Below are 25,118 nucleotides of genomic sequence, written 5' to 3'. Positions count from 1 at the left end.
TTAATAAATAAAAAATAATAAGCTAATAAGCTAAAATCATGCTCTACCTCTAAAATGACATCTTGGTGTATAGGGTCAGTCATTAACAAGTCATTTAAACTTAACCTACCAGTAATTAAGAAAACTGTAGGTAAATAGACAAAGAAGTTGTGGGTTTTTTCCAGACTCAAAATGCACACACCCAGAAGTTAGGTTACAAGTGCTAAAATTAATATTACAGAAATAAATAAGCTTTATTTCTCACATTTACAGTGAGTGATTTACACAGATTCCAGTTAAAAAAGAAGGGAAAGTGTTATGCTCAAAGATGGTACTAACAACGACTACAACTGTTTATGTATCTATATTCCTAAAAAAATCACTCCACATGTTGTATTAAAAGCTGGTCTTGTCAGTCAGACAGGCTGATGTGACTTTTTGCAAGAAAACAAAATAATTTTGTGAAGTGGTTTCCTAAAGAAAAAATTCAAAATTTACATATTTCAGTAGGTAGCTTTTGCAATACAACACACATTTGTGCTGACTATGGATGTTAGGGACAAGTATGATCACCTCTACAAATAGGCAACACATATTCACAGTCTCTGATCCATGTACTGGGATACGCAAATGGCAGTCCTCAAAAGCAGCCACAAACTCTTCACTTCGGATTCAAAATCATAGAATCATGGAATGATCTAGGTTGGAAAAGACCCTTAAGATCATCGAGTCCAACCATAAATTGTCATTTACTCAAGAAAGTTGTCATAAGGGAAAAAAACATAGGTAGCTGTTGTTTATAGATCATAGTATATTTCCAAAAACAAAGTAAGAGAAGAAATACACTTTTATGCAACCTACCTTCCACTGGTAACACCCAGAAGTAACTCCAGTGGATGCTAAACCATATCCTTTACCTCCACTTCCATGAGTTAGAATCTGCCCATTCTCCACTATGCAGCACTGAGCTTTCTCAGGGTCAAAGGACACTTCCTGTATGGGAAGATTCTCATCTTCATCTTCAGACTCTCCCTGCTTCTATCAGAAATAGGACAAAATACCTGTGGTAAATGTAACTCAGTTGCATTCAGTCAAGAGAGAAAGTAAAAACTTCATTACCTGTAGCTTCATTTCTTGCTCTTTCTCCTTTATTTGAATTGCATGTTTAGCCTGAGCTATTGGAGTCTCCCACATGCAGTCAGACAGAAGTGAAAATAATCGTTCAACAACCTGGTGCATTAGAATATAATTCAGATCATTTTAAATCCAAGAAGAGGACAACAAATAGTATTATATTGTTTTTACTTTACTTTGTAGGTATAAATGTCAACATATTTAATGCTCTTAGATAAGCAAATATCTACACTGAGCCTCACTTGATTTGGATTCTGAACCAACCTATGAAACATTTAAAAGTTTAATGAGACTATCTGAAGAAACAGATGTAAAAGCTTATAACGAAATATAAAGACCTGAGCCATTTGATCATCTTCAACGCCAGATTCACAAGCAGGTAACACAGCTTCTAGTACGTGAAGTGCAAGAAGTCTAGTCCTCAAATTGCCAACCAAGGGAACTCCTAAAGATGCAACAATATGTTAATAATCTGAAAGTGACTTCTGCATCAGGCACGCACCTATGATGCCAGCTACATGCCACTAGCGCACAATTCTCCAAAGCATAACTTGTGTACGTCTACTGAAGTTAGTTTTCGTTGTTTGCTATGTAACATATGTTCTAACAGGACCTATTTTTAGGAACTGCACTACAGAGATGCAAGTAATGATTGAGCATATTTTGAAAAGATCATACCTGAGCAACACTTCTGAGAAGCAATGTTAAGAAGTACTTCCGTCCACTTTGGAGATGCCATTTTTGACTGAATTGCTTTTGAAGACACTACTCTACGTAGGAAAACAAGGAAGTCACCCAGGTGCAATTCCGCTGCATGTTGCTTTCGGAGGGCAGCTAAGAAGTTAAATTTAAAGTTTTCATTTACAACCTTATTATTACAATGTTACTAGCAGTCCTTGTTACTGGCAACAAACTGTTCTTAAGTAAAAATACAATGATCAGCTATTACAAGATGGTTGGCTGTTATCCTTGGCTGACTGATAGCTGCCCACCAAGCTGCTCTCTCACTTCTTCTCCTCAGCAAGACAGGTGGAGAAAATAAGATGAAAAGGCTCACTGGTCAAGATAAGGGCAGTGACATCACTTACCAATTACCATCATGGGCAAAACAGACTCAACTTGGGGAAGATTAATTTGATTTATTGCCAGTGAAAAATAGAGTAAGAGAAAATTGAAACACCTTCCTCCCCAACCACCCCTTCTTCCCAGGCTAGACTTCACTCCTAACTCTTCTGCCTCCCCACCCCTGAGCAGAGCAGGGGGATCGAGAACCTGAGGGGGTTGCGGTCACTTCGTAACACTTCGTCTCTACTACTCCTGCTCCATAACATGTCCTTCCCGTGGGCTGCAGTTCTTCAAGAACTGCTCCACTGCGGATCCTCTTCCACGGGATACAGTCCTTCGGGAACAGACTGCTCCAGCATGGGTCCCCCACAAGCCACAGTTCCTGCCAGAATCATGCTCCTGCATAGGCTCTCCACAGGCTGCAGCCTCCTTCAAGGCATATCCACCTGCTCTGGCAGGGGTCCTTCATGGGCTGCAGATGGACAACTGCTTCACCATGGTCTTCTTCACCAGCTGCAGGGGAATCCCTGCTCCAGACGCTGGAGCACCTTCCCCTCGTCCTCCTCCTTCTTCACGGACCTTGGTGTCTGCAAAGTTGTTTCTCTCACATTATTCCCACTCCTCTCTCACACAGCTGCTGTGCGGCATTTTTTACCCTTTCTTAAATATATTATCACAGAGGCACCACCAGTGTTGCTGACTAGCTCAGCGTTGGGCAGTGGTGGGTCTGTTTTGGAGCTGGCTGAAACTGGTTCTATCTGACATGGGGGCAAGCTCCTGATTTCTTCTCGCAGAAGCCACCCCTGCAACCCCCTCCCACTACCAAAACCTTGCCACATAAATCCAATACACACGATTTTTTATAAACGTCCCTCTTCTATAAAATGTAACCACTGGTTTCTAAGTATATTTTTTGTTTTATGGGGATTTTTGATGCAAAACACCATACTTCCTCACATCCCTGATTTGTATTCCAAGGCAGTTTCAACAAGAAAATGTCTGTGGAAAGACCTTATATCCTAATTTCTAATTAACTAATTATCTAAAGAATTCATCAGCTATTGCATTATTTATAAGTGAAGACAGTTATAAGCACAAGCAAAAACACATGTATACCTAAAACTGAGCTACAATTAAAAATCTCTTCAAACACACAATTTCCACAGAAATTCAAAATGCTCATTAAAGGACTGCAAATTATGTGAAGATATTAATAGTTCAGAAAATCTTTTGTTGCAGGTCTTTCAATATGACAGGATAGGGTCAACCTCTTCCCATCCACTCAGACTGCAAAACTGCATAATACAAAGCAAATGCAACAATTTCCTGAATTAAACTATATTTATTTGCAGTTTGAAATGTAGATAATTAAACTCCTATGACTGCATTTATGAAAAACACTACTACCAATAACTCATTTTTTAATGAAAAGAGTATTCTTCTCCTAATTCCAAACCAGATGGAGCAATTCTTATTCTCAACCTGCTCCTACCTTTAAATTGCTTTACGTATCAAAGTCTATATTAATCTGAACTGAGCACAGAATTATTTGTTGACTTTGTTTAATCTAATTTACAGAGTTAAGGATGACCCAACAATAATCAAAACACAGTAGAGTGGGTGAGGGCCTCAGCATTCAGTGGTTTCTTTTATTATGTTTCCTGGTATTTCAAACTTGTAACAGAAATTATGCAAGATAATTACCTCTGAAGTCTCTCTTCTCATTATCCCCATTTGAATCTGCCTTTTTTGATTCTACTTCATCTTCCTCACCTTCCCCTTCTCCAAAGGAAGCCATAAGCATTACACCAGCTTGTGATAACAAGTTCTTCAGCTGACTGCATAATAAATCCAGCAAAGACTGGACCACCTTTGGGCTCAGTTTGTCAGCATAGGTTCTATACACACACAAAAAAAGTAAAAATAAGAGAGCTCATCCAAGGAACAATAACATAAGACACAACTACAAACTCGGCGCAAGTGACAACTGGGCCTAACACAGCACTAATTCTAATTCATTGTATTGCGGCGGTTACTTTTACTCATCCTCCACCATATGCTTGGCAGATTATTCTTATTTAAACCCTATTTTTAAGACACTTTAAAACTGTCCAATCTTGGGAATCAAAGGATACATTTCCAATAATTCCTAGGGAAAAAAGAACAACTTAGTCAATTAAACACAATCCCACTGGAACTTCCAATGATGAGGTGTTGGTTTTGTGGGTTTGAGGTTTTTTTTTGGTGTGGGGTTATTGCGGTTTTTTTACATAACAGATTTGGCAGGTAAATGCAGTTTGTTGTATGAACACTGAAACGAAGATGCATGTACTGAATATTAAATAACGAGCTTGTTCCAAATAGAAAATACTTTCTCCACTGCTTTTTTCTTTACTGAGTTAAACTAAATATTTAAGTGTTGATAGCATTCTGGATGCTGTTCTCTGGTCTAGCAGAGGCCAGTATTCCTCAAAAGGTTACTTTATATTCCGAAAAGAAGCACAATGTACTGCTCTGAAGAACTCCTACCACATTATTGGTATCGCTTTTACACAAATGACTTTTACACAGCAACAGAAAGCCTCATCATATCAACTGAACAGGTCTAAATACAAAGCCAAACTAGAAAAACAGGGAATACTAGAACACAGCATTTACAGAACATAATGTTCTAACAATTCTGGTCCAAACTCCTCACTTACAATTTAAAAATATTTATCAGTCTTATGTGCATCTTTCTTATGAATAATGTGACTACTCTTCCCCCCCCTTCACTTACATGCTTCTGAACAACATTTATTGTCCTAAAGAAAGCTCATACAAAAGAAGAGTTATTTTTAAAGGGTGCTGAAAAGCTTAACGATTAAGTTTTCTGAAAGCAAGGGAGCATTCGATACTTACCCTGTGGTGATAGCAAGGATCTGAAGTAGTCTTGTACTAGCTACTTTCAAAGCTGTGCTGAGCTGAGAAATACCAGTCTTGGGCAGCAACTGTAGTGGTTGTCCTAACATCGTGTCTGTGCCACACAACTGTGATAGTACATTTAGCAGACCAGTGGAAATGGCCAAGGAGACATCAACAGGCTGATAGTGTACACTTAGAGCAAAAACTGTTACCAACAGAAGACGCTGTTGTGCTTCTAAGATTAAAATAGAGTTGTTTTTAATTAATAAGCCATTTAGAGTAAGAACAGTAAGACAGAAGAACAGCATATTATTTTTTAAATAAAATTTAATTAATTAAATGATCAAGCAAAGAGTTAGCCTTCTTTGTCAGACACTTTGAGGTAGTACTATTGTAGCCCCCTTTAACTCAATGCAACCTCTCTATCAAGGTTGTCCAAGGAAGAGTATCATGTAGATCTAGTTTGTGATGTAGATGTTCTGAGGCTAACTCTCAAACCAAAAACTTCTTTCTAGGGTAAGGATAACTGGGTGAAATACTTAATTTTCCATTTGTACTTCAAGTTGATTCTCAAGAAGTTTCTTTCAGTTCCATTTTAATTGTAAGTGAAACAACAAAACAATTCAGGTAAGAATGCCCGTTAGACTCTACCTACAAACTAAATTGTAGAACTCTCTTCTGTACTGAAGCTCTCAGTCAGCGCACGTACAAAGGCACAAAGAGGTGCAAGAGTTCCAGCTATCCCTTAAGGACAGAAGCACACAGCAACATCTGGGTATAGAAGGACAGAAGGAAGGGCTTTTGAAACAGGCAAGATGCCCTGGTCTTTGGTTTTGAGTTTAAAGAAAGTTCACTTGAATGAAGGAAAGAGGACTGGAGATTTTTCATCTCTTCAGAAAACTGCTTATCCCTGAAAAACCTGAAGATCACTTTGAAGCACTGAAGACATGGGAGGATTGTGGTATGTGGAATAGAAAGGCTGACAATATTTAAAAGTCTTAAAATAAAAAGGCCTAACACTTGAAGAAAATTAAGGCAGAAAAAGGTTAAAAAGCTTCTCTCTCTTGCAAAAAGAAGTCAGACAGATACTTCAGTGAATTCTGGTCACTAATATCAAAGTCTGCTTTGTTAAACATATAAGCTGTTGTACTGTATATTAGAGAACATATTTTGCAAATCTGGTTTTCACTTACCTATGTGATGCTTATTAGCTTGCAGAGCTCTTTCTAACGTAGCAGATAATTGCTGGTAAATTTTGTGCACAGCCACCTGGATTTCAATTTGAATACTTCTCTTAGCTGCTCTGATACCATCCTGGGTCAAACAAATAAGTATTATAAGGACTGATACATTTTTATCACCCAGTTATTGAAACAGAAGAAACTACTGAAGTAGATACCTGGTAGTGATGCAATCTTACACTCTCTCCTTTGGCGCCTGCGTGTCCTACAGTGCCCAAGCCAAAGCAGCCAGCAAGAAATTGTAGTCTAACAGAAGTAAGCAATGAAGATGACTGAAATCCTGGTACTTGACGACTTCCCATTAATGGCACACTGCCTTTTTCCTCCATCCCTGAGAGAAGCACTAAAATCTGATGAAGCGCTTCCAGACGAAGCTAAAAATAAAGGCAGGCAAAAGATAGTATTAAGTAAGTAGCAAGTATCCTTAGAAATTAGAATTAGGTCATCTTCAACTGCAAGCAAGAATGAATGAGGTAGCTGTTTTCTCATCGACACTTTTATTTTATTTTTTTTAAAAGGGAATTTTCATTTTTATTTTAGAGCTTAACAGAAAAGAGATTAAAAATGTCCTTAATAGACAGAATTGGACAAGGTTTTACAAAAAAAAAAATCCATACAATGAGCATAATGTATGAAGACTAAGAAAAGGTGTTAAACTGAGACTTACCTCAGCCCTCAACTGCTGCTGCTCCATTGCAATTATTGACGCTTGTGGACTGGTGGACATACTTTCCTCTGGTTCCTTAAATCCTGACGAGTTTCCCACATCTCCACTTACAAAACTAACAACATTTTCAATCAAAGTATGAACTCCAAGGGATCTTGAGAGATCGAAATCGGACTCAACAAATGAGTAGGAGGAAGTATATAACCAATCTCTGCTGTGTTTTAGTCGAGCCCATGAGTCACTTAAAGGTTCCACTTGACTGTGTATTGCTCCTAAAGATATACATAATGAAGTCTCATAAATTCCAATTCACCAGGTAACACATTTTGACAGTAGGTAAAGACTGAACTGCTGCTATTCATACAGGTGGAAAATGGATATTCATGTTAATTACATCATGCATTAAGCAACTTAGAGCAAAACACTTGATTTAAATTTACAGCAATTTCCTTAAAGAAAAGGCTGTATTTCTTTTAATTATGTCAAGCAGTACTGCAACACGCTGCCAAGTGAGAAAACAAAAAGATAGAAGCCGCTCAAACTGCTCAGCTTAAAGCTAGAACACTGAATAAAAATGCTTTGCAGCTAAATGACAAAATAGTAAAGAAAAGATCTGCTACAACAGAAATTGTGCACTTTGGATATTTATTTTAAGGTCTAAGCATAAAACAGTGTTTTTAGGTTTTAATCAAGCCACTATATATTTCATAGTTTTGAAAAAGCACAATGTTATTTTGGATTAAATATTTACAGAATTCATGACTGCAGAAGGGAACAGAAAATTTTTATTTTAGACTATCAGAGAACATTCACTTTGTTATGAATCAAGATAAATAGATACATGTATATTAAATACTATCTACAGCATGTATTAGAACTATATCTTTGTCATCTGGCAATTTTACAAGTCTATTTTCAAGTATTTCCTCTTACATCAGCATGTCATTACACTACCTGAAACTTTACCATCACTAATAAGTGTACTTCTTCAAATGAGCATCAGTCATCAATTTGCAGCACTGGAACTTATTTATCACCATATATTTGATCTCATTTCCAAAAGAGTTTTGCTAGAACTCCATCCCTGACACAAGTGAATGCAATGTCACTAAAGTTATACCTTCATCAGTAGTTAACTGATTTGCATCAGTTAAATACACATATCAACACAGAAGTTGGTATTTTATTATTTTTGTAAATGCTGTTAGCTGATTTGGAGCTATGCAAGATATTACAAGAGGGTATTGCACAAAAGAACTTTCCATCTCTATAGATAGTTAATGTCTGGAGACCTATGTGGAAACCTAATGTATGTTTAAATTCACTTTGAAATTTTAGTTTGAACTATCTTAAATAATCTACATAGAATTTTTAAATACTTATCTCTCTTGTGCACAATGAGCTACAGATATCATTTAGAGACTCACAACTCATTCACAGTACTCATACAAATCTACATTAACAATTCAGTTTTCAAAATCTGTCTCCAGAGTATCAGCCTCAGACATTATTAAACATAGCCATTTTCAGGAAAAAGTCACAAAAATTCATAGAAATTCATCTGTCGAAAGCTTGCTTTCATCACTGAGGCTGAGTTCCAATGGTAACAGCCACATAGTAGTTTCAGGACCTCCTTCAAACACTGCCTACCTGCAGCACCTCTGTAAGCAGCTGCTCATAGGAACAAGGAAAGACAGATACATCAGTTTTTGAACTTAGGACAACTCTCCTAGCAACCATTCTACACCAATTCTTTTCCTGAGGTAAAGACAAAAAGCTATTATTCTGTCAACTAATCTGCACTTGCAGGTCACAATTTGTACATTCATGCAACTCATTTAAAATACTGTGAAATTTTGCTTTTCCTTTGTAAATTAGGTAGTCTCCACTTAGTTGCCAAAAAATTTAATTGTCAGGGCTGTAAATTATGAAAACCTGTTCACATCCCATTTCCTTTTCTGTAAATAGTCTTCATGTGTGTTTGCACGGTATTCCTTACACTTGCTACTAAACATATTGCAATGGCTTCAGAAAGAACCATCACAGTACTTAGGTCATATTAGGGATTTGACAAAAATACACACACACAAATTTATTTTGGGTAATGCAAAGATTAAGTTGAAACACTACTTTTCAAAGTGCAATCTGATTTACTAATTTCGGCTGGTTTATGTAACACAGTGATATTACCTGGTTTACAGAGAACTACCTATTTTGTCATGTTTACTATGAAAGAATTTAAAGAAATTATGTTACTCAATTTTACAATTTATACCTGGCAACAATATTTAAAACAAAAGTAAAGACAGATACCACCTTATCTTTAATTTTAATATTAATTCTTATAATACTTGTTTTAAAGCTCTCTATTAAAAACTAAATTATATGCTGAAGTGGCAGGTGAGAAACAAGATAAATAGGACACAGTAGAATAAAAAGGTGCTAAAATAGTTTCACGTAGGAAGGAGTTTCCTAGCATATGCACGGTGAACAGAGCCCAACGGAGAGGATAAATGAAGCCTCAGATTACCTACAGGAAGCATAGCTATTTTATTACCAAGCCCACAAAATGTTGCCTACATAGCAACAACTATTTCAAAAGCCTCCTTAAGCCCTACAGTCTTTGAACAGCAGGAGAGCTTAAAGCACTCCAAAGTGACATTAGCTTCCTATCCTCTACCTGTCCTACACTACGCCACTATGAAGCACAGCACAGAATCAAAGGATTTTTAAAGAAACAAAAAGCAAGTCCAATGTCTTAAATCATAAGCTAAAGGATACCTTCCAAGGATTAATAGAACATCACGAGAAAATTTAGTTTTGATAGTCAACCAATCTTACAAGAAAAAAACCCCACCATATATTAATAAAAACCTAAACTATTTCATATTTGAAAAAAGATGAGGTCTTAGCTAATCATTTTAGTATTAAATGCAAGAACATTTAAATGTAAGAACAATTTAAAATTGTTTCAAATTAGGAGAAAATTCCAACAATTATGAGATACAGATTAAATGCAAAACAAGACAAGTTATAACTAAAAGTATAGTTTAAAAACAAAAATATCAGAAGTCAAAGTAGTATACTTCAGAATTAAAAACATTTAAGGATTAGGGCACACAAATCTACAACAAAGTAAATTTTTTTTTCATTGAAGATGTTAAATATCAACAGAAGAATCAAAAGTATGATTGTATTTTAGAGCTTAGCTTGATTCTGTGTAATATCAATTACACAGAATTGATTGCAGCTTAGTACTTCCATAAGCCTCTACAATCACATGAATAGAACTGCACATAAGAATAAACTTTAAGCTTACAGTAAAAAAAAAAAAAAAAGTTTATTTGTCCTTATAAGCCAGCTTGTAATAATGAGTTTTCTAAATGAATGTGGCACAGCTGCAATACACACTTCATAAAACATAAAATATGTAGGGAAGCTATAGAGACAAAAAAATAAACATGCCATCAGTTACTTGCTTGAAGCTCTTCTTTTTTCTGGGGCTCAACTGGCCAAAAAGGAGTAAATACACTACACCACACAAGAATCAGAAGACAAAAGCAGACATTTGAAACAGAAGGTAACATATTCATAAAATCTATTCCTCATATTATTCTGACTTAGACTTAAATGATCAGTCTCTTCTCAATAAATACAACAATATGTCAAGGAGCAAAGTCTGGGGAAAAAAAAATTTAGTCTTGTTTTGAATTAGTACAGCCTAGGTAAAAGACTTTCTAAATTCTCCACCTTTTTTTCAGGGGAAAAAAATATATTCCCTTTAACACAGTTATATGAATACACTGAGACATGTTTACATCCCTTACTCAAACAAGATCTTTCAATTCCAAAATGCAGAACTTGTATTATTACAGGTACACAAAATTATTTCAATTTAATTTGGATTTTATTTAAGTTGCTGCTTTTTTCAATTGCCCATCTGTGTTAGTAAAGTACTACAGTACACACAAGCACACTGAAATTCACTGAATTAAAATTTATGTGAAGTAAGAAAACCCAAGACTGGAGGACTCTCATTTACCTGTCTGCAACTATGTTTATGATTGCACTGCTAAATACACATTCTTTACTGTTACGTATCTAATGCAGTGTACAGTATCCTGCTGGTACTGTACAGGACAGGTACAATATTTTGAGGCATACTCTCTTGCTCTGCAAAATTGAAAAAGATTAATCTAAGCAACAAAAAAACCCCAAAGGGCTTAGATATTAGGGGAAAATAATAATGTGCTCATCACCCCTTATGGCAAAAGTCTTGAAAACAGACTTTTTCTGCAGGAATGGAAGGAAAAGTTTACCAATTCAGAAATAACTAAATAATAGCAAGGCACAAGATACTCAAAGGATCCTCAGGCTGAAGTAGGAATACCACAATCATATTTCTGAACAGATACAATAAATAAAGAATGCAATTAGATTAAAGATTGGACTGAGTGGCTAAGATGTTAATTAAGTAAAAAGAGAATGCTTTTTTTCCATACTCATCTGCAAGACCATAGGAACAACTTACATTATCAGTAGTTTTTCTACTGCTAGTTTTCTACATTGCAACTTATGAATAGGAACAGCTTTCATAGCACAAAAATCAGACTATAACCAATAGTGAGATTTAATTATCAAGGAAATGTGATCTGAATTTGAATAACAAGTTGCTGCACTCAATAAACAGAAGTTCTAAAATAAGCCAATCCACTCCAGAGGGAATTACTCTCTTGCCTGTTACAAAAGAACCACTTATCAACACCCTATAAACACTACATTCTTTTAACAACTTTGCAAGGATCAAATACTCTGCATAGACTATAGCTGAGGATAAATTAACCCTACAAAAGCTCAGCTGGAAACATCATGTGTGGCCACAGTTCTGTAAGAAGTAGTGTGGTTAAATTCTAGTCAACTTGTTAAGAAGAGATGGAAGGAACCTCATGCCCATATATTAAGGAACTTTTTTTTAGTGAAAATTACCTATTAAGTCTCCAAAATAGCACAGCCTACAGGAAAAAAAGAATGGTGATAAAAGGAAAAAACCTTGCTTTCCGATTAGCTCTGTTTGCCAACTTCCTTCACACAGTTTATGGAGATGCACTTAAGAGAACAAATATTTTCAAGAGACTACTGCAAACTGCAGTAGGATATTATTCTAAAAACTACATGTTAAAAGGAAACATGATTGATTTTTTTGAATAATAAACTTCAACCGAAAGAAATGAGAAGTGGTTCTTGCAGTTCCTATGGTTCTTCTGTAAGACTCCACTTGTTCTTTCCCACCTAACACTGTCAACTCTACATTCAATCCAACAAAAATTTGAAAAGTTCAGCTCTAAGTCCCTTAAAGCAACAATGGTTACTGCTGTTTTGTAGATATAGAGACAAGACAAAACAGGAGGTTTTACATTAATTGCAATTTGAGAAGTGTTTCCCACGTATACTTCTGCTGTAATGCAGAACTATCCTCTGCACTCAAAACAGAGATCTTCTCTAGCATCTATATGGCATTTGTTTCCTTCCTCTCCTTCTCCTCATTTAGAGGAACATAAAACCTTCCATATCTTCCACTAAAAAGCAGATCATATGTGGAAGTCCTAGGAGCACAAGGTATAAACCTGAATATAGAAAGAACGTCTCAAAAAACCCCCTAACAAATAAAAATATGCTGTTTGTTTCTCATAAAAATGTCTAATGGTTGCTTCAGTGGAATCTGACTTTGGTGGCACTTAAAAATCCAGCTGCAGAACATCATGAGGAACAATGCTGTAGTCTTCTGTAGGTCCTCTCTTCTACAGCGGTTTACTTGCCAAAAACAGGAAACTAGGCTTTTTTCTAATCCTTCAATTCTTAACAAATGTAGCAAATTCAAATGCAGATAGCTCATTCTGACTGAATTCCTTAATCTCTTTTGCCAGCAACTCGGGACGGAGCACAGCATAATGTGAATATGCTTTAAGAATTCAGATTTCTCCTGTTCTTCAAGCTGAGGTAACAGTGAATATAAATGTCCCCTCTATTAGTCACAGCATATCACAAGAACAAAGATGAAACTGAAGGAGTTTTACCAGTCAAAACATCCTTGATAGACACTGCAGTATCTCTAGCACTTCAGTGTGCTGGCTATGTTACAAGGGGTGGACAATCCGAAATGGCTGCAAGTTACATCTTCACCAAACACCGGGGCATGCTTCAGTTCTAGAAGATAACTAGGATTCACAAAACCAGACATTTCATAAGAAATGAAAGACCTTAAATAGCACTGAGCTGAATATAGCTCATCCACTTGATCACACAGATCTTTGTAGATCTTTTCCTGACCTTGATATAAGTATCAGGAATGTTTCCCTGTAAATGCACCCTGCATTCACTGGATTAGTCTGGTACTGAGTATCAACCAAAACTGTCATACATATCATCCAGCACAAGGAGAAAAGTTTTCATTATTGTGTGTTGACTAACTCCCAGTTGCCAAAACCAGACAAAAAAAAAAAAATCTTTAAGTACCATGGGACAGCAAATAAGTCCTCCAGTACCAGAAAACTGGTATCGGTACATGTTGTCACAGTGTTCAGTCTGCAAATGAGCTACTTGAGCTTCTTCAGGTTCTGGATAGATCAACTGCATTTACCCCTGTTTCTCCTCAGTGTTACACACCTGGTGCAGAACCTTCTTCTGTAATAAAAAGCTTCTAATAGACTGGTTGGTTGATAAAGTCTATTCTTGCGTTATTCCTCATTTCCTGGAGCCCATGGCCAAAACAACCTCATCAGTCTAACCAACAGTTCACGAACCATAAGTCCATAAGATATATTGTATCTCAGATCTAAACCAAGATGATTTCCTGGATTACCTTTAGGATATAGAGAAAAGCAAGTGCAGAGTTCTGTGTCAGATTAATGGCAAAGCTAAAAATGGTGACTTCAAAGAATATGCTGCAGATCAGAGTGCTGAGAGAGGCTATCAGATCTTCTAACACTGAGAATGCCAACAAACATCCTGCTGTCACTGTTGAACAGCTCTAGTAAACTTCTTTACTTGCTCAACTTGTTCAAGTGATCATCTGTGTACAGTGAAATCCTTTCCACATTATTTAAAAATTGAAGTGTAATGGGTGCTGCCATTTAATGTTTTACAATTCCAAAAGACTTTAAAAAGGATGCAACCTCTCAGTACTCTGCTTAATGATGAAGGCTATCCAACTAGAACTCTTACACTACCTAACAGTATTTAGGCTTCTGCAATTAAGGCATATCATAACTCAGCCTAATTCCTGTTAACCTCTTCCCAAGATTTTTACAGATACAATGGACATAAGTCATGATTCTAGCAGCAACTCTGCATCATCCAGAGTGAAGTGGGACTTTTTGGTCTCTCTGTAAGCAAACATCGTTTGCTCCCTCCACTACCTTCTGTGAAGAAGCTCATTGAGATTCCCCAGAATGAAGCAGCAACAAAAAGCAGTACAAGAGCTAAAAACCGGATTTATATTGGGGCAATGGCAGAAGTGGTTGCTTGGTTCTGTAGGTGTGCTGGTGTTGAGGATGCAAAAATTGAAGCTGTATTTTCTGGATACAAATTCTTCAAGTTCAAGCACATTTTATGGTAAAAGTTCATTGTGGACACAAGAACAGAGCATTCCACTTGAAATTCTCTGCCAACTTTTTCTTCCTGAAGTCACGTGAGTGAAAACAGAGTGAAAGTTCCTAATTCACTTGACCTCAAATAAATCCTCACTTGCTTCAAAAGGGCATTGCAGTTCTAGAACCTAGGAAATACTATAACCAAGCCACAAAGCAACAGAACCTAGCACAACAAACAGTAGGTAATAATTATTTTAAATGTTATTTTTAAATACTCAGTTTTAACATCCTGATTGCCATTATGTACTGTATTTAACTGCTAATACATTTTAAATTAAGAAATACTAATACATTTATCAGGTCAATATTCACTAGGTAAACAATTAAACTTACCCCTCTTTCTGTGTGATGATGCCAAATCCAAATCAACATTTCGTCTTCCACTCTACATTAAAAGATTAATAAAAGTCTCATTTCTTTAGGTGAACTTATGTGGTGCATAATATTTGAGTATTTAAAATGCATCCTTCACCCATAAAAGTGAGAAAGTTAACAGAGCTATAATAATTTCAACTGGTTTTTTACTATTATTTTCTCTTAATAATGGCAGTTATTAGAAGAGAAACTAAAGTACTGAAACACAGTACTAAACAAATGTTTAAGGTGTACTTCCCATCTAAATATTACATTGACAATCTCTAAATACATAATGCTAGTTTACTTACCAGTGAATAACCTTCCTCATCTGATTCTGGCTGAGATAAATCAGATTCACTTCTTGACTTCATCAGTCTGTAGTTTGAGTTTGCATGGATTGAGCGACTTTCTGCAGTAAGACTTTCACTCCTGCTTGAGGTGCACACACATTTGTGCGTGTGCATGCACACACACACAGAGAAAGAAAATACTGGTATTAGGCAAAAGTAAGAGTTGCTAGTCAAATTTAGCAGGTACCACAGTTTTATTTGGGAGCAGACTACCACAGAACATCACAAGACCACACCAAAGAGGAAACAAGTGGTCTGATGGCTTCAATTATGCTTAAAAAGGGTATTAGTAAACTTTGTTACTTCTTAACACCCTTATTGGTCAACTGAACAAATGGCAACCTCAAATGACTGATCATTCAAGTGCCTTGGTAAGTATTACATACAATATACAGAAACACTTCTGAGCTGAGAGGACAAGAAAACAGAGACAGAGTAAGTGGGTGAAAAAGCACTGAACTTATTAAAAACCCACCCATAAAATGCATCCTAAAGTTGATATGCTGGAGATGAAAGCCACTTTGACAACGACAGAGGCAGCCACCCATGCTTTAGGGACTAGATTTCCAAAAAGAGGCAAAAAGAATAAAAGGGTACTGAATATATATAATCTCCCTCTGAACTCCCCGTCAATATCTTCATTTAAAGTATCAGAACAGAGTTTCTGTATGCTAGAAGCTTAAGTAGACTCAGGAGTTCACTAGTAGCATCAGCTACACAATTCCTGTGTTATGTTCCAATACACACACACACAAAGATGTCTAGAATAAAAGTTTAAAAGGGTCAAGTTTAGAATAAAACTGTGTTACCAAGAATATCTCAGGTTACGAAAATTAAAACACATTATGAAGTACTTACACTATTTAAATTATACACTTCTCCAATTCAATGAGCTGTCTGGCTTTAATTTGTTATTCTCCTATACCTAACAGTGTCTTACACATGTCAATATGTTAGAAATATTTTTAAAAATCAATCATGAATGACGCTTTTTTCATAATAGTCTTTGAAACTTTTGCTTTTATACATGTCCTACGAATTTTTTTTGGACACTACTATATAGGACATTGATAAAGTTCAAGATAATACAAGTATGGTAATAATAAAATCCAAACACATGAACAAATTTTAGGAAAAAACCAATTTTTCCAATTACCTCAGATTATCTGTATAACTGATGATCTGGACTTCATTACTATTTATCACTAAACCCAACTTTGAAAAGTAAATACGGTCCACACAGAATAAAACTCTTCTTGAGGTTTAGTTAATGTGGACAAAGAATATTGAGAAAAATCACTATTCTCAACAAAAACATAACATTGCTCTAGGCAAAAAACTTCCTTTAAAAAAAGTTCTAAGAAGCCTCAGAGAAAAACTGAGGTTATTTAATCAATTATAAAGGAAGCAGAGAAGAGTTAACTATTCTAAGCAGTCAGCAAACCCCACCTTGTCATGAGTCCAATCCCCTCAGAAGTAGCAGAGGGAGGTTGCTGTAACTGTCCATCCTCCCTTCGTTTCTGGAGCTCCTCAATAACAGGGCTTACTCCCAAGATCAACAAGGCACATCTGTGGATCACAGAGTTGCATGCAGCAGTATACACATCTTGACCTTCTGTCAGATCAGTGCTGATTCTTCGTTCCTGCTGAGACTGAGGAGGTGGATCATCAAGTCTAGTCCCTGTCCCAGTGTTCATCCTATCTCGATCCCGACTGCGAGCTACTTCACGGGCTGATAGGAAACATTGAAATATTTCTGTAACACGCAACACAAAAAGAAAGTCTTAACTTCTAGACAAAACTACATAGAATTAAACATTCATCTACATCTTGGGCCAAAACCTGCCCCAGTACAAAGAACAACAAAGATTTTTCCAACAATAAAATGACAGATTAGTAATACAAAGCTATAAAAGAAGTCACACAAACAGGTTGAACAAAGCATTTATACAATGTTAATATTTAAATGAAGAGGACAACGCTATTTGACAGAACACTAAACACTCTTTCAGTGTCTTACTGCAACCCAACTCATGTTCAGATAGCAAAGAAAGAGATTATTTCATGTTTGCCTTTTAGCAGATGCATACAAGGTAATGCTTCTGTAAATCTGTATTCCAGACACCAGCATATCTGTAATTCAATACTGAAACAGTTTCAGGCTTTTATTTGTTTTGGCCAGTACAATGAAGATCCTATCAAAATTCTTAGCCTTCATGTTACTTAATTTATCTTAAGTACCAGATTCTTCTAAAGAAGCTGTGCGAGAGACCACATCACCTCTGTCCAAAGACCTAAAGCTCTTGACTTAATCGTTTTAAAGTTCAGTTCCCCTTTGGAAATGCAAAGGTAATCCAAACACTTCCTTCAATGATGTTAACAGAGGCAGCAAGACACCAAAGACACAAACTGAACTCTGCATGTCAGGATCAACATCTCTTAAGATCTTCAATAAGAGTCATCATATTCCTACTTATTTGTGCACGTAACACTACTGTCTGTCTGCATATTTCTGGATACCTTTCCTTTACTGTATCCAGAAACCCTGTCCAGGTAGAATTTGAGAACACTAAGCATTTGCCCACGATAACTGCGTATCAAGCAGCAAAAGCATATTGCATCTACTGAACAGGTAACACATGTACACCTTCTAGAACCATAAATCATCTCGTGATTGTGCACTTTAACTCTGTAATACGCTTTCAGCCAGGGATCAGTTAGGAAAGCCAAAGCCCTGATAGAACTAAATCTGGCCAGGGACGTCAAGGGCAACAAGAAAAGCTTCTGTAGGTATGTCAGTGATAAAAGGAAGACTAGGGAAAACGGGGATCCTCTCCGGAAGGAAACAGGGGCCTGGTTACCTGGGACATGCAGAAGGGTGAGGTACTCAATGACTGTTTTGCCTCAGTCTTCCCTGGCAAGTGCTCCACGCTGCCCAGGATGCAGAAGGCAACGACAAGGGACTGGGAGAATGAAGAACTGCCCGTCATAGTGGAAGATCAGGTTCGAGACCATCTAGTGAACCTGAAGGTACGCAAGTCCACAGGACCTGATGAGGTGCATCTGCGGGTCCTGAGGGAACTGGCGGATGAAGTGGCTAAGCCACTATCCATCGTATTTGAGAAGTCATGGCAGTCCGGGGAAGTTCCCACTGACTGGAAAAGGGGAAACATAACACCCATTTTTAAAAAGGGGGGAAAAGGAAGACCTGGAGAACTACAGGCCAGTCAGTCTCACCTCTGTGCCTGGCAAGATCAAGGGGCGGATCCTCCTGGAAACTCTGCTGAGACACATGGAAAACAAGATGATTGGCAACAGCCTACATGGCTTCACTAAGGGCGAATCCTGCCTGACAAATCTGGTGGCCTTCTATGACGGGGTTACAACGTTGGTGGATTAGGGAAGAGCAACTGATGTCATCTACCTGGACTTGTGCAAAGCATTTGACACTGTCCCGCACAACATCCTTGTCTCTAAATTGGAGAGACATAGATTGGACAGATGGACCACTTGGTGGATAAGGAATTGTCTGGATGGTCGCACTCAAAGAGTTGCGGTCAACAGCTGGATGTCCGAGTGGAGACCAGTGATAAGTGGCGTTCCTCAGGGGTCCATATTGGGACTGGCGCTGTTTAACATCTTTGTCGGCGACATGGACAGCGGGATTGAGCGCACCCTCGGCAAGTTTGCCGATGACACCAAGCTGTGTGGTGCGGTCGACACGCTGGAAGGAAGGGATGCCATCCAGAGGGACCTTGACAGGCTTGAGAGGTGGGCCCATGTGAGCCTCCTGAAGTTCAACAAGGCCAACTGCAAGGTCCTGCACATGGGTCGGGGCAACCTCAAGCATTTAAAGCACCCCAGAGGAGGACTTGGGGGTGTTTGCTGAGGAGAAGCTCAACATGACCCAGCAATGTGTGCTTGCAGCCCAGAAAGCCAACTGTATCCTGGACTGCATCAAAAGCAGCATGACCAGCAGGCCGAAGGAGGTGATTCTGCCCCTCTACTGCACTCTCATGAGACTCCACCTGGAGTACTGAATACAGCTCTGGGGCCCCCAACATAAGAAGGACATGGACCTGTTGGAGCAAGTCCAGAGGAGGGCTGGAGCACCTCTCCTGTGAAGAGAGGCTGAGGGAGCTGGGGTTGTTCAGCCTGGAGAAGAGAAGGCTCCAGGGAGACCTTACAGCTGCCTTCTAGTACCTAAAGGGGGCCTACAGGAAAGCTGGAGAGGGACTTTTGACAAGGGTGTGTAGTGATAGGACAAGGGGTAATGGCTATAAAGTGAAAGAGGGTAGATGTAGATTAGAGGTAAGGAAGAAGTTCTTCACTGTGATGGTGGTGAAGCATGGGGACAGGTTGTCCAGAGAGGTTGTGGCTGGCCCATCCCTGGAATTTTTTAAGGCCAGGTTGGATGGGACTTGAGCAGCCTGGTCTAGTGGAAGGTGTCCCTGCCCATGGCAGGGGGGTTGGAACTAGATGATCTTTAAGGTCCCTTCCAACCCAAACCATTCTGTGATTCTATTACTCTTCAAAGCTTATTACATATAAGATTAACACATACAAACACAGCAAAAATTCTATATAGAAATACTGATGAAAACTCAGAGATCTACTGGATAGAAGTTTAGAGAAAGCAATATGAAACCTATTAGTCTTGTAGACAGTGCATATAAGAACTGTTGGTACAGGTCAGATACCCTGAGCATTGCCCAGAAAGGCAGTCTACTTGCCTAGTATTCACATTCCCTTGTAACAAAAGGCATTTCTGACCCAATAAAAGCACTACACAATTTTATAAAAATAAACTTCTCACAATGTTTGTGCAGACAAATCTTTCACAATCTTTTAAATAATGTCTTCATTTTACCTTGGAGAGAAAAATATACTTTCCTTCCAAAGCATACTACATTCTTGACACATATAACTAATACTTACTACCAGCTGTCATAACTTCATGTTCTCTTTCCTCTTCTTCATCTTCTTGTTCTGGATGTCCTTCTTCTCTGTCACGTTCTGCCTGCTCCTCCATTTCCGCTTCTTCATCAATTGTACGAGTAAAAGAATGTTCTTGAGTATCAATATCAGCAGATTCTTGGTTATCTAACATCTTGATAAAAAAAAAAAATACAGTGAAATTAATTCTCACCAAAACAAAAGATGAACAGAAAAGGACATAGGTATTTAATAAGGTTTTTTTCCTATCAAAAAGATACTTTCGATATTGTGTGAAATAAACAACAGACAGCTGTTTACATTCAAGGCTTTAAATACATAAGTTGGAAAATTTAATTTTCCTTTAATAACTGTTCCTCAGATTATTTTCAGAAAAATGTCTCCTTGTAATGCTTAGACTCTATTGTCAAACTTGGACTCTTCAGCATCAAAGCCTTTAGGAACCATGTGCTGTTGTTTCATAAAATCTTCTCCCTTTTTAAAGGGCATGAATATGATAAAACTTACTTCGATGGACAAGATTTTGTTACTTAAAGCGATACCAAATATGTTCTCATTTTTATTCTTAACAATCCTGAATTTGCAGTTCTTTTCCTCCCTTTTATTTCAATGAAATTAAACAGATGCATACCCTAAGATCAAAGATTAGCACATGAGCTGCACAAGAAGAATAATATTCTTAGGATTTGAATTTAAAAAATCTTTTTGATTGAGTGGATATATTTGGGTTGATGCTTTCCTTCAATTTGAGGATATAAGTGCTGACCAGCAAAATACTGACTACCTAATAGACAATTTTCCAATGCAAGAAACAGCTTCAGACTGAAGCCTTCAAGAAGGCAAAGCTTTACATATAAATCATAGTTAGATTAGAGGTTTTAGAATACTTCAGAAGGTAATTAATTGTACAAATCTTGGGACATACACATCCCACCAGCATAATTCATCTGCCCTCTCCTGGCAGTTTTCCTTTCCAAAAAAACAGAAGATCTTGGTAGCAGCAGATCATGGTCACCATTTTTCTGGCGCCTCTTATTTGTTCTCGTCATTCTACCAGTAAGCCTGTGTATACTGTCCAAATGCAAACTAGCTATTTTTTCCCAATAGTATTAAATCTGAGATCTCCCTAAAGCGACAAATCTACTGCATACGTTTAGATTTGCTGTACTGCATCCACCCAATAAGCTTGAGGATTTCCAGCAGTAATGGAACTTACTGCACACAGAGTACTTGACTGTGAGCACACACAACAGCTACAACATGAACATGAAGCAACAGATTTATTACATGTGTACAAAACAACCACCCTGTCTATGCTTGGTAAACCAGAGAACCATGAATCAATGTATGTATACTGTCCTGTGTACACACACTACATCCAATGCATTCAGAAGTGCTGAATCTCTTGCAGATATTAGACCCCTACCACGAGAAAGGAAGAGGCAAAGGCACGTATCCCCTTGATATTAATTAAAAGGAGGACAGAGACCTACACAATTTTAAAAAGCATGACTAGTGCTTTACAATATTACTAAAAAGCCTCATAATCCTGATGTCACATGAAAATTTCTTTGATTAAAAATATCCCACCTATAGATTGTAAACAGCAACTAAAAATTCTACTGGATAAACCCTCATCCTACTTTAAGGACAACCTTGTAATGCCTAAAGTCCCCAGCCCTGAGTAACTCAATGAATACTTCCATCATCAATTCTGACCTAGCTTAATAAAATGATTCAGAATTTGCCATCATGCTAGTTTCAGGCCCAGTCCTATCATGTCTAACATTCATGTAGGGCTGACAAGGACAAGTAGCCTTAAGGTAATGTTAGTCCTAAGAGAAGAATTTGGCCAGGGAGGAAGGAGAAAGGGGTAAGGCAGGGAAGGGGAAGAGAGAGGTGCTGAAAGGGACAGAGATTAGAGGCCCAGATAACTCAGCTGGATTCAGGGATGGCAGCCAGACTAAGCTGTGGCCTGATCAACACAGCTAAGCAATCTACATCTAAGTTGTAGGCTTCTATGGTACAGCATGCTATGTTTACAGGTAAAACTAGGCTTCAGGATGTGCTTGAGTCAAATATTGTCAGTCAGTGGTTTGTTTCAGCTGATTTAATATCACGTGTACTACAGATTAATGGACGACTAATTATACATTGTCCACTTGCATTTAAAAACTCCTGAAAGTTTTTCAACAAGGTAGAACAAAAATGCCAGCAACATATATGAAACTAACATAATGTAATATTTTCTTAATACACAGTAAAGCCTGAAGAACTGAAAAAAGATTTACAGTCTCACCCATCTGTCTCTCGATGATGAACTAGTCTGAATAAGTTCCATGTTCTTGCAGGCAAGTAAGCGACTCCGTACTTTATATACACAACGGTACACTTCTGCCAAGGCTTTGCCAGGCTGGTACCTACAAAAAAGAGACCCAAACCAGAAAAAAAATCATACAAACTTTCTTGAAAAAATTGAAGTTGAACTTTTAAAAGCAGGTTTAAGTTACTTGCCTGCTCTCACCACAAGCTTGGCTAAGTAAACTTGTATGTTTCAGAAGTGCTGCAAGAACAAATCTGGACACAGTATCTAGGAGTGATTCATTACTTAAAGTTGCAGTATCCCAATCTGAAAATAGAAAGGGTTCATCAAAACTGGCTATGGTTTCCAACAAACAAACATATTTTCAATGACATTAAAAAAATCTTTACCCATTTAAGTCTTTAAATTTAGAAGTAGTTTTAATGCTTAAGAAATAAGTTTAACATCAATAACACATAAGTACACTGCTTCAGACAAACGTGTTTTGGTCTGCTTAAGGCACTTAAGTCTAACAGCCAGCCAAGGGTATGCACACAAAGTGCCACCAGAGACTCCAAGAGCTGAACTTAGGGTGCAACCTCTCTTTAAAGCACGGATACTGAACTGGAACTCTTCTCTTTACCGAGCCACTGATTTACATGGAACTTCTTTAGAAACACACCACATTTGAGGCTTTCTGCTCTTTTACACGTGGTTGAAACCACACTCGAGAATTACTTTGCAGACTCACTTATGATGAAAAAGCCTTATCTCCAGTAGGAAAGCCAACTATTAACATAAGCACAAGCTTCACTGCCAATATTAACAAGAGACATTGCCAGGTCTCAAAATTAAGGTTTGACCAGTATATTCAGAAACTGACCTTTTCATTTAAAAATAGTTTTTCCCTACTTTAAAAAGAACCATTACAAAGGTAATACTGTTCTAGTATAAAAATACCAAACTGCTAAGCAAACCTCCACAAGGCACTGTAATTTTTCATGGGGGTGGGGGGTGGAAATTACTTTACCACTTCCTTACAAATATCTTCATAATATCTTTTTCAATTAAATACTATCTGTGAATCCTTGCAAACTGCTTTAGAAATCACAAAAACTTACCTGGCCACATACAGTTTAGTCTAACATACCTGCTCCTTAGCAAGTTCTATTACTTTCCATTTGATGCTATGCTAACCATCACCATACAACTTTCAGTCACCTTGTATTGTGAACTGAGCAGAACCACATCGACTTCTAAAACACCCAATTCCTAACCAAAATAATACAAATTAGCCTGTTCATCTCAGATTTTGTAAACAGACAATCAGCATTTTTTACTGGAATTCCTACTTCTGTGGAATTCTGCAACAGAATTCTCTCTGTTGCTCTCAACAGGCACACAATGCCATTTGCTGTCTTCTTGGTCTGGCCTAGCTTTGCCAGAGCTACAGAAAACTATCTCTGGATCCAGCAGAGAGTTACAGTACAACTGCAATGCTTAGTGGATCTTATTAAAAGGAGACCTGGGAAGGTTGCTTGAGCAGAAACCCAGATTTTAGATAATAAGCATGCAGAACCATTAATAGTCTAAGACCAGCCTCCCAGAGACTTGAAAAACAAAAGATGACTTACCCCTTCATGCCATTCCTAACATATTTTGCAAGTTACTTTGCCTTCCCCCATCTCCTCCCCATCAATTTTTCTTTTTAATTCCAAGTTTCACCCTGTTCTACTAGGAAAACAGAAACACCAACAACTGAGTAAGCAAACAAGAGTCTCTTTTTTCTAGTTTGGAGGGAAAAAGAACATTGAACTACATGTTTGTCAATCACTGGAATCAATGTCAAAAATAAATAACAGAAAAAGCAAAAGAAAGATTGTGGAACATGACAATAAATTAAGTTTATCATGTTGCAGAATTAAAAGTCGTTGGCAAAGAAAATACAGGATTCTGCTAGGCGTGTATTTGGAGCATGTAATGTGCTTTTAACACACACACGCGCACACGTATCTATTTTCAACATCTTACCTTTACTAACAGCATAGTCTTGCATACTGATCCAAAGGCTCCTTGCTGGCTCTTTTGTACAACCCAAGGCCAAATCAACGTAGACTGTAATCTCAGGTCTCAGCTTATAATCAAATGGCTTCTGTTCCTCATTTCCAGATAGGGCCACTTCTAATAAGGAGCTCATGCATTTGTCTAACAGAAGGGAAATACCTAAGAAATTAAACTCTGAAAATTTTGAGGATTACATGCATCAATCTAAAAGTGTATAAAACAGCTTTCACTCTCCACTTCACTTAAAAAAAGAAATTAAGACATCTCATTGTTCGACTACAAACTCACGTTAGGTAAGGAAAAAAGTCACTTAGAGTTACAATTTACATAAAACCTATGAAGATCCAACTCCGCTTCAATAGCGTAATTCTGTATCATTAATTCTACCTGAACTATATAGCCATACACTTGCAATTATTGTATGGACTCATTTCAAATTATTATGTCTTG

The 25,118-nt window shown here is 37.5% G+C and overlaps 1 protein-coding gene across 8 annotated transcripts in view; it reads right to left on the bottom strand.

Annotated features, from left to right (window-relative positions):
- The window catches only part of HERC1 (HECT and RLD domain containing E3 ubiquitin protein ligase family member 1), a 90,309-nt gene that overhangs the window by 45,398 nt on the left and 19,793 nt on the right, over positions 1–25,118 (bottom strand). For 5 of the 8 annotated variants that reach the window (XM_010571691.1, XM_010571684.1, XM_010571689.1 and 2 more), the window contains exons 18-33: positions 24,636–24,842; positions 22,817–22,931; positions 22,602–22,722; positions 20,285–20,456; positions 16,796–17,102; positions 15,305–15,425; positions 14,973–15,024; positions 6,991–7,262; positions 6,482–6,697; positions 6,276–6,396; positions 5,080–5,317; positions 3,883–4,076; positions 1,792–1,947; positions 1,452–1,558; positions 1,099–1,209; positions 841–1,017 (exon numbers count right to left, since the gene is read on the bottom strand). In XM_010571691.1, the coding sequence (XP_010569993.1) occupies positions 841–1,017; positions 1,099–1,209; positions 1,452–1,558; positions 1,792–1,947; positions 3,883–4,076; positions 5,080–5,317; positions 6,276–6,396; positions 6,482–6,697; positions 6,991–7,262; positions 14,973–15,024; positions 15,305–15,425; positions 16,796–17,102; positions 20,285–20,456; positions 22,602–22,722; positions 22,817–22,931; positions 24,636–24,842 (2,687 nt within the window). The remainder of the gene's footprint in view (positions 1–840; positions 1,018–1,098; positions 1,210–1,451; positions 1,559–1,791; positions 1,948–3,882; positions 4,077–5,079; positions 5,318–6,275; positions 6,397–6,481; positions 6,698–6,990; positions 7,263–14,972; positions 15,025–15,304; positions 15,426–16,795; positions 17,103–20,284; positions 20,457–22,601; positions 22,723–22,816; positions 22,932–24,635; positions 24,843–25,118) is intronic. The other 3 variants (XM_010571688.1, XM_010571690.1, XM_010571687.1) reach the window with 2 other exon arrangements.

The sequence above is a fragment of the Haliaeetus leucocephalus genome, unplaced genomic scaffold (genome assembly GCF_000737465.1).
Source record: "Haliaeetus leucocephalus isolate CR32 unplaced genomic scaffold, Haliaeetus_leucocephalus-4.0 Scaffold339, whole genome shotgun sequence".
In the NCBI taxonomy this organism is placed as follows: Eukaryota; Metazoa; Chordata; class Aves; order Accipitriformes; family Accipitridae; genus Haliaeetus; species Haliaeetus leucocephalus.
Note: the sequence above shows the minus strand (reverse complement) of the source record. Positions and strands in the feature narration are given on the sequence as shown.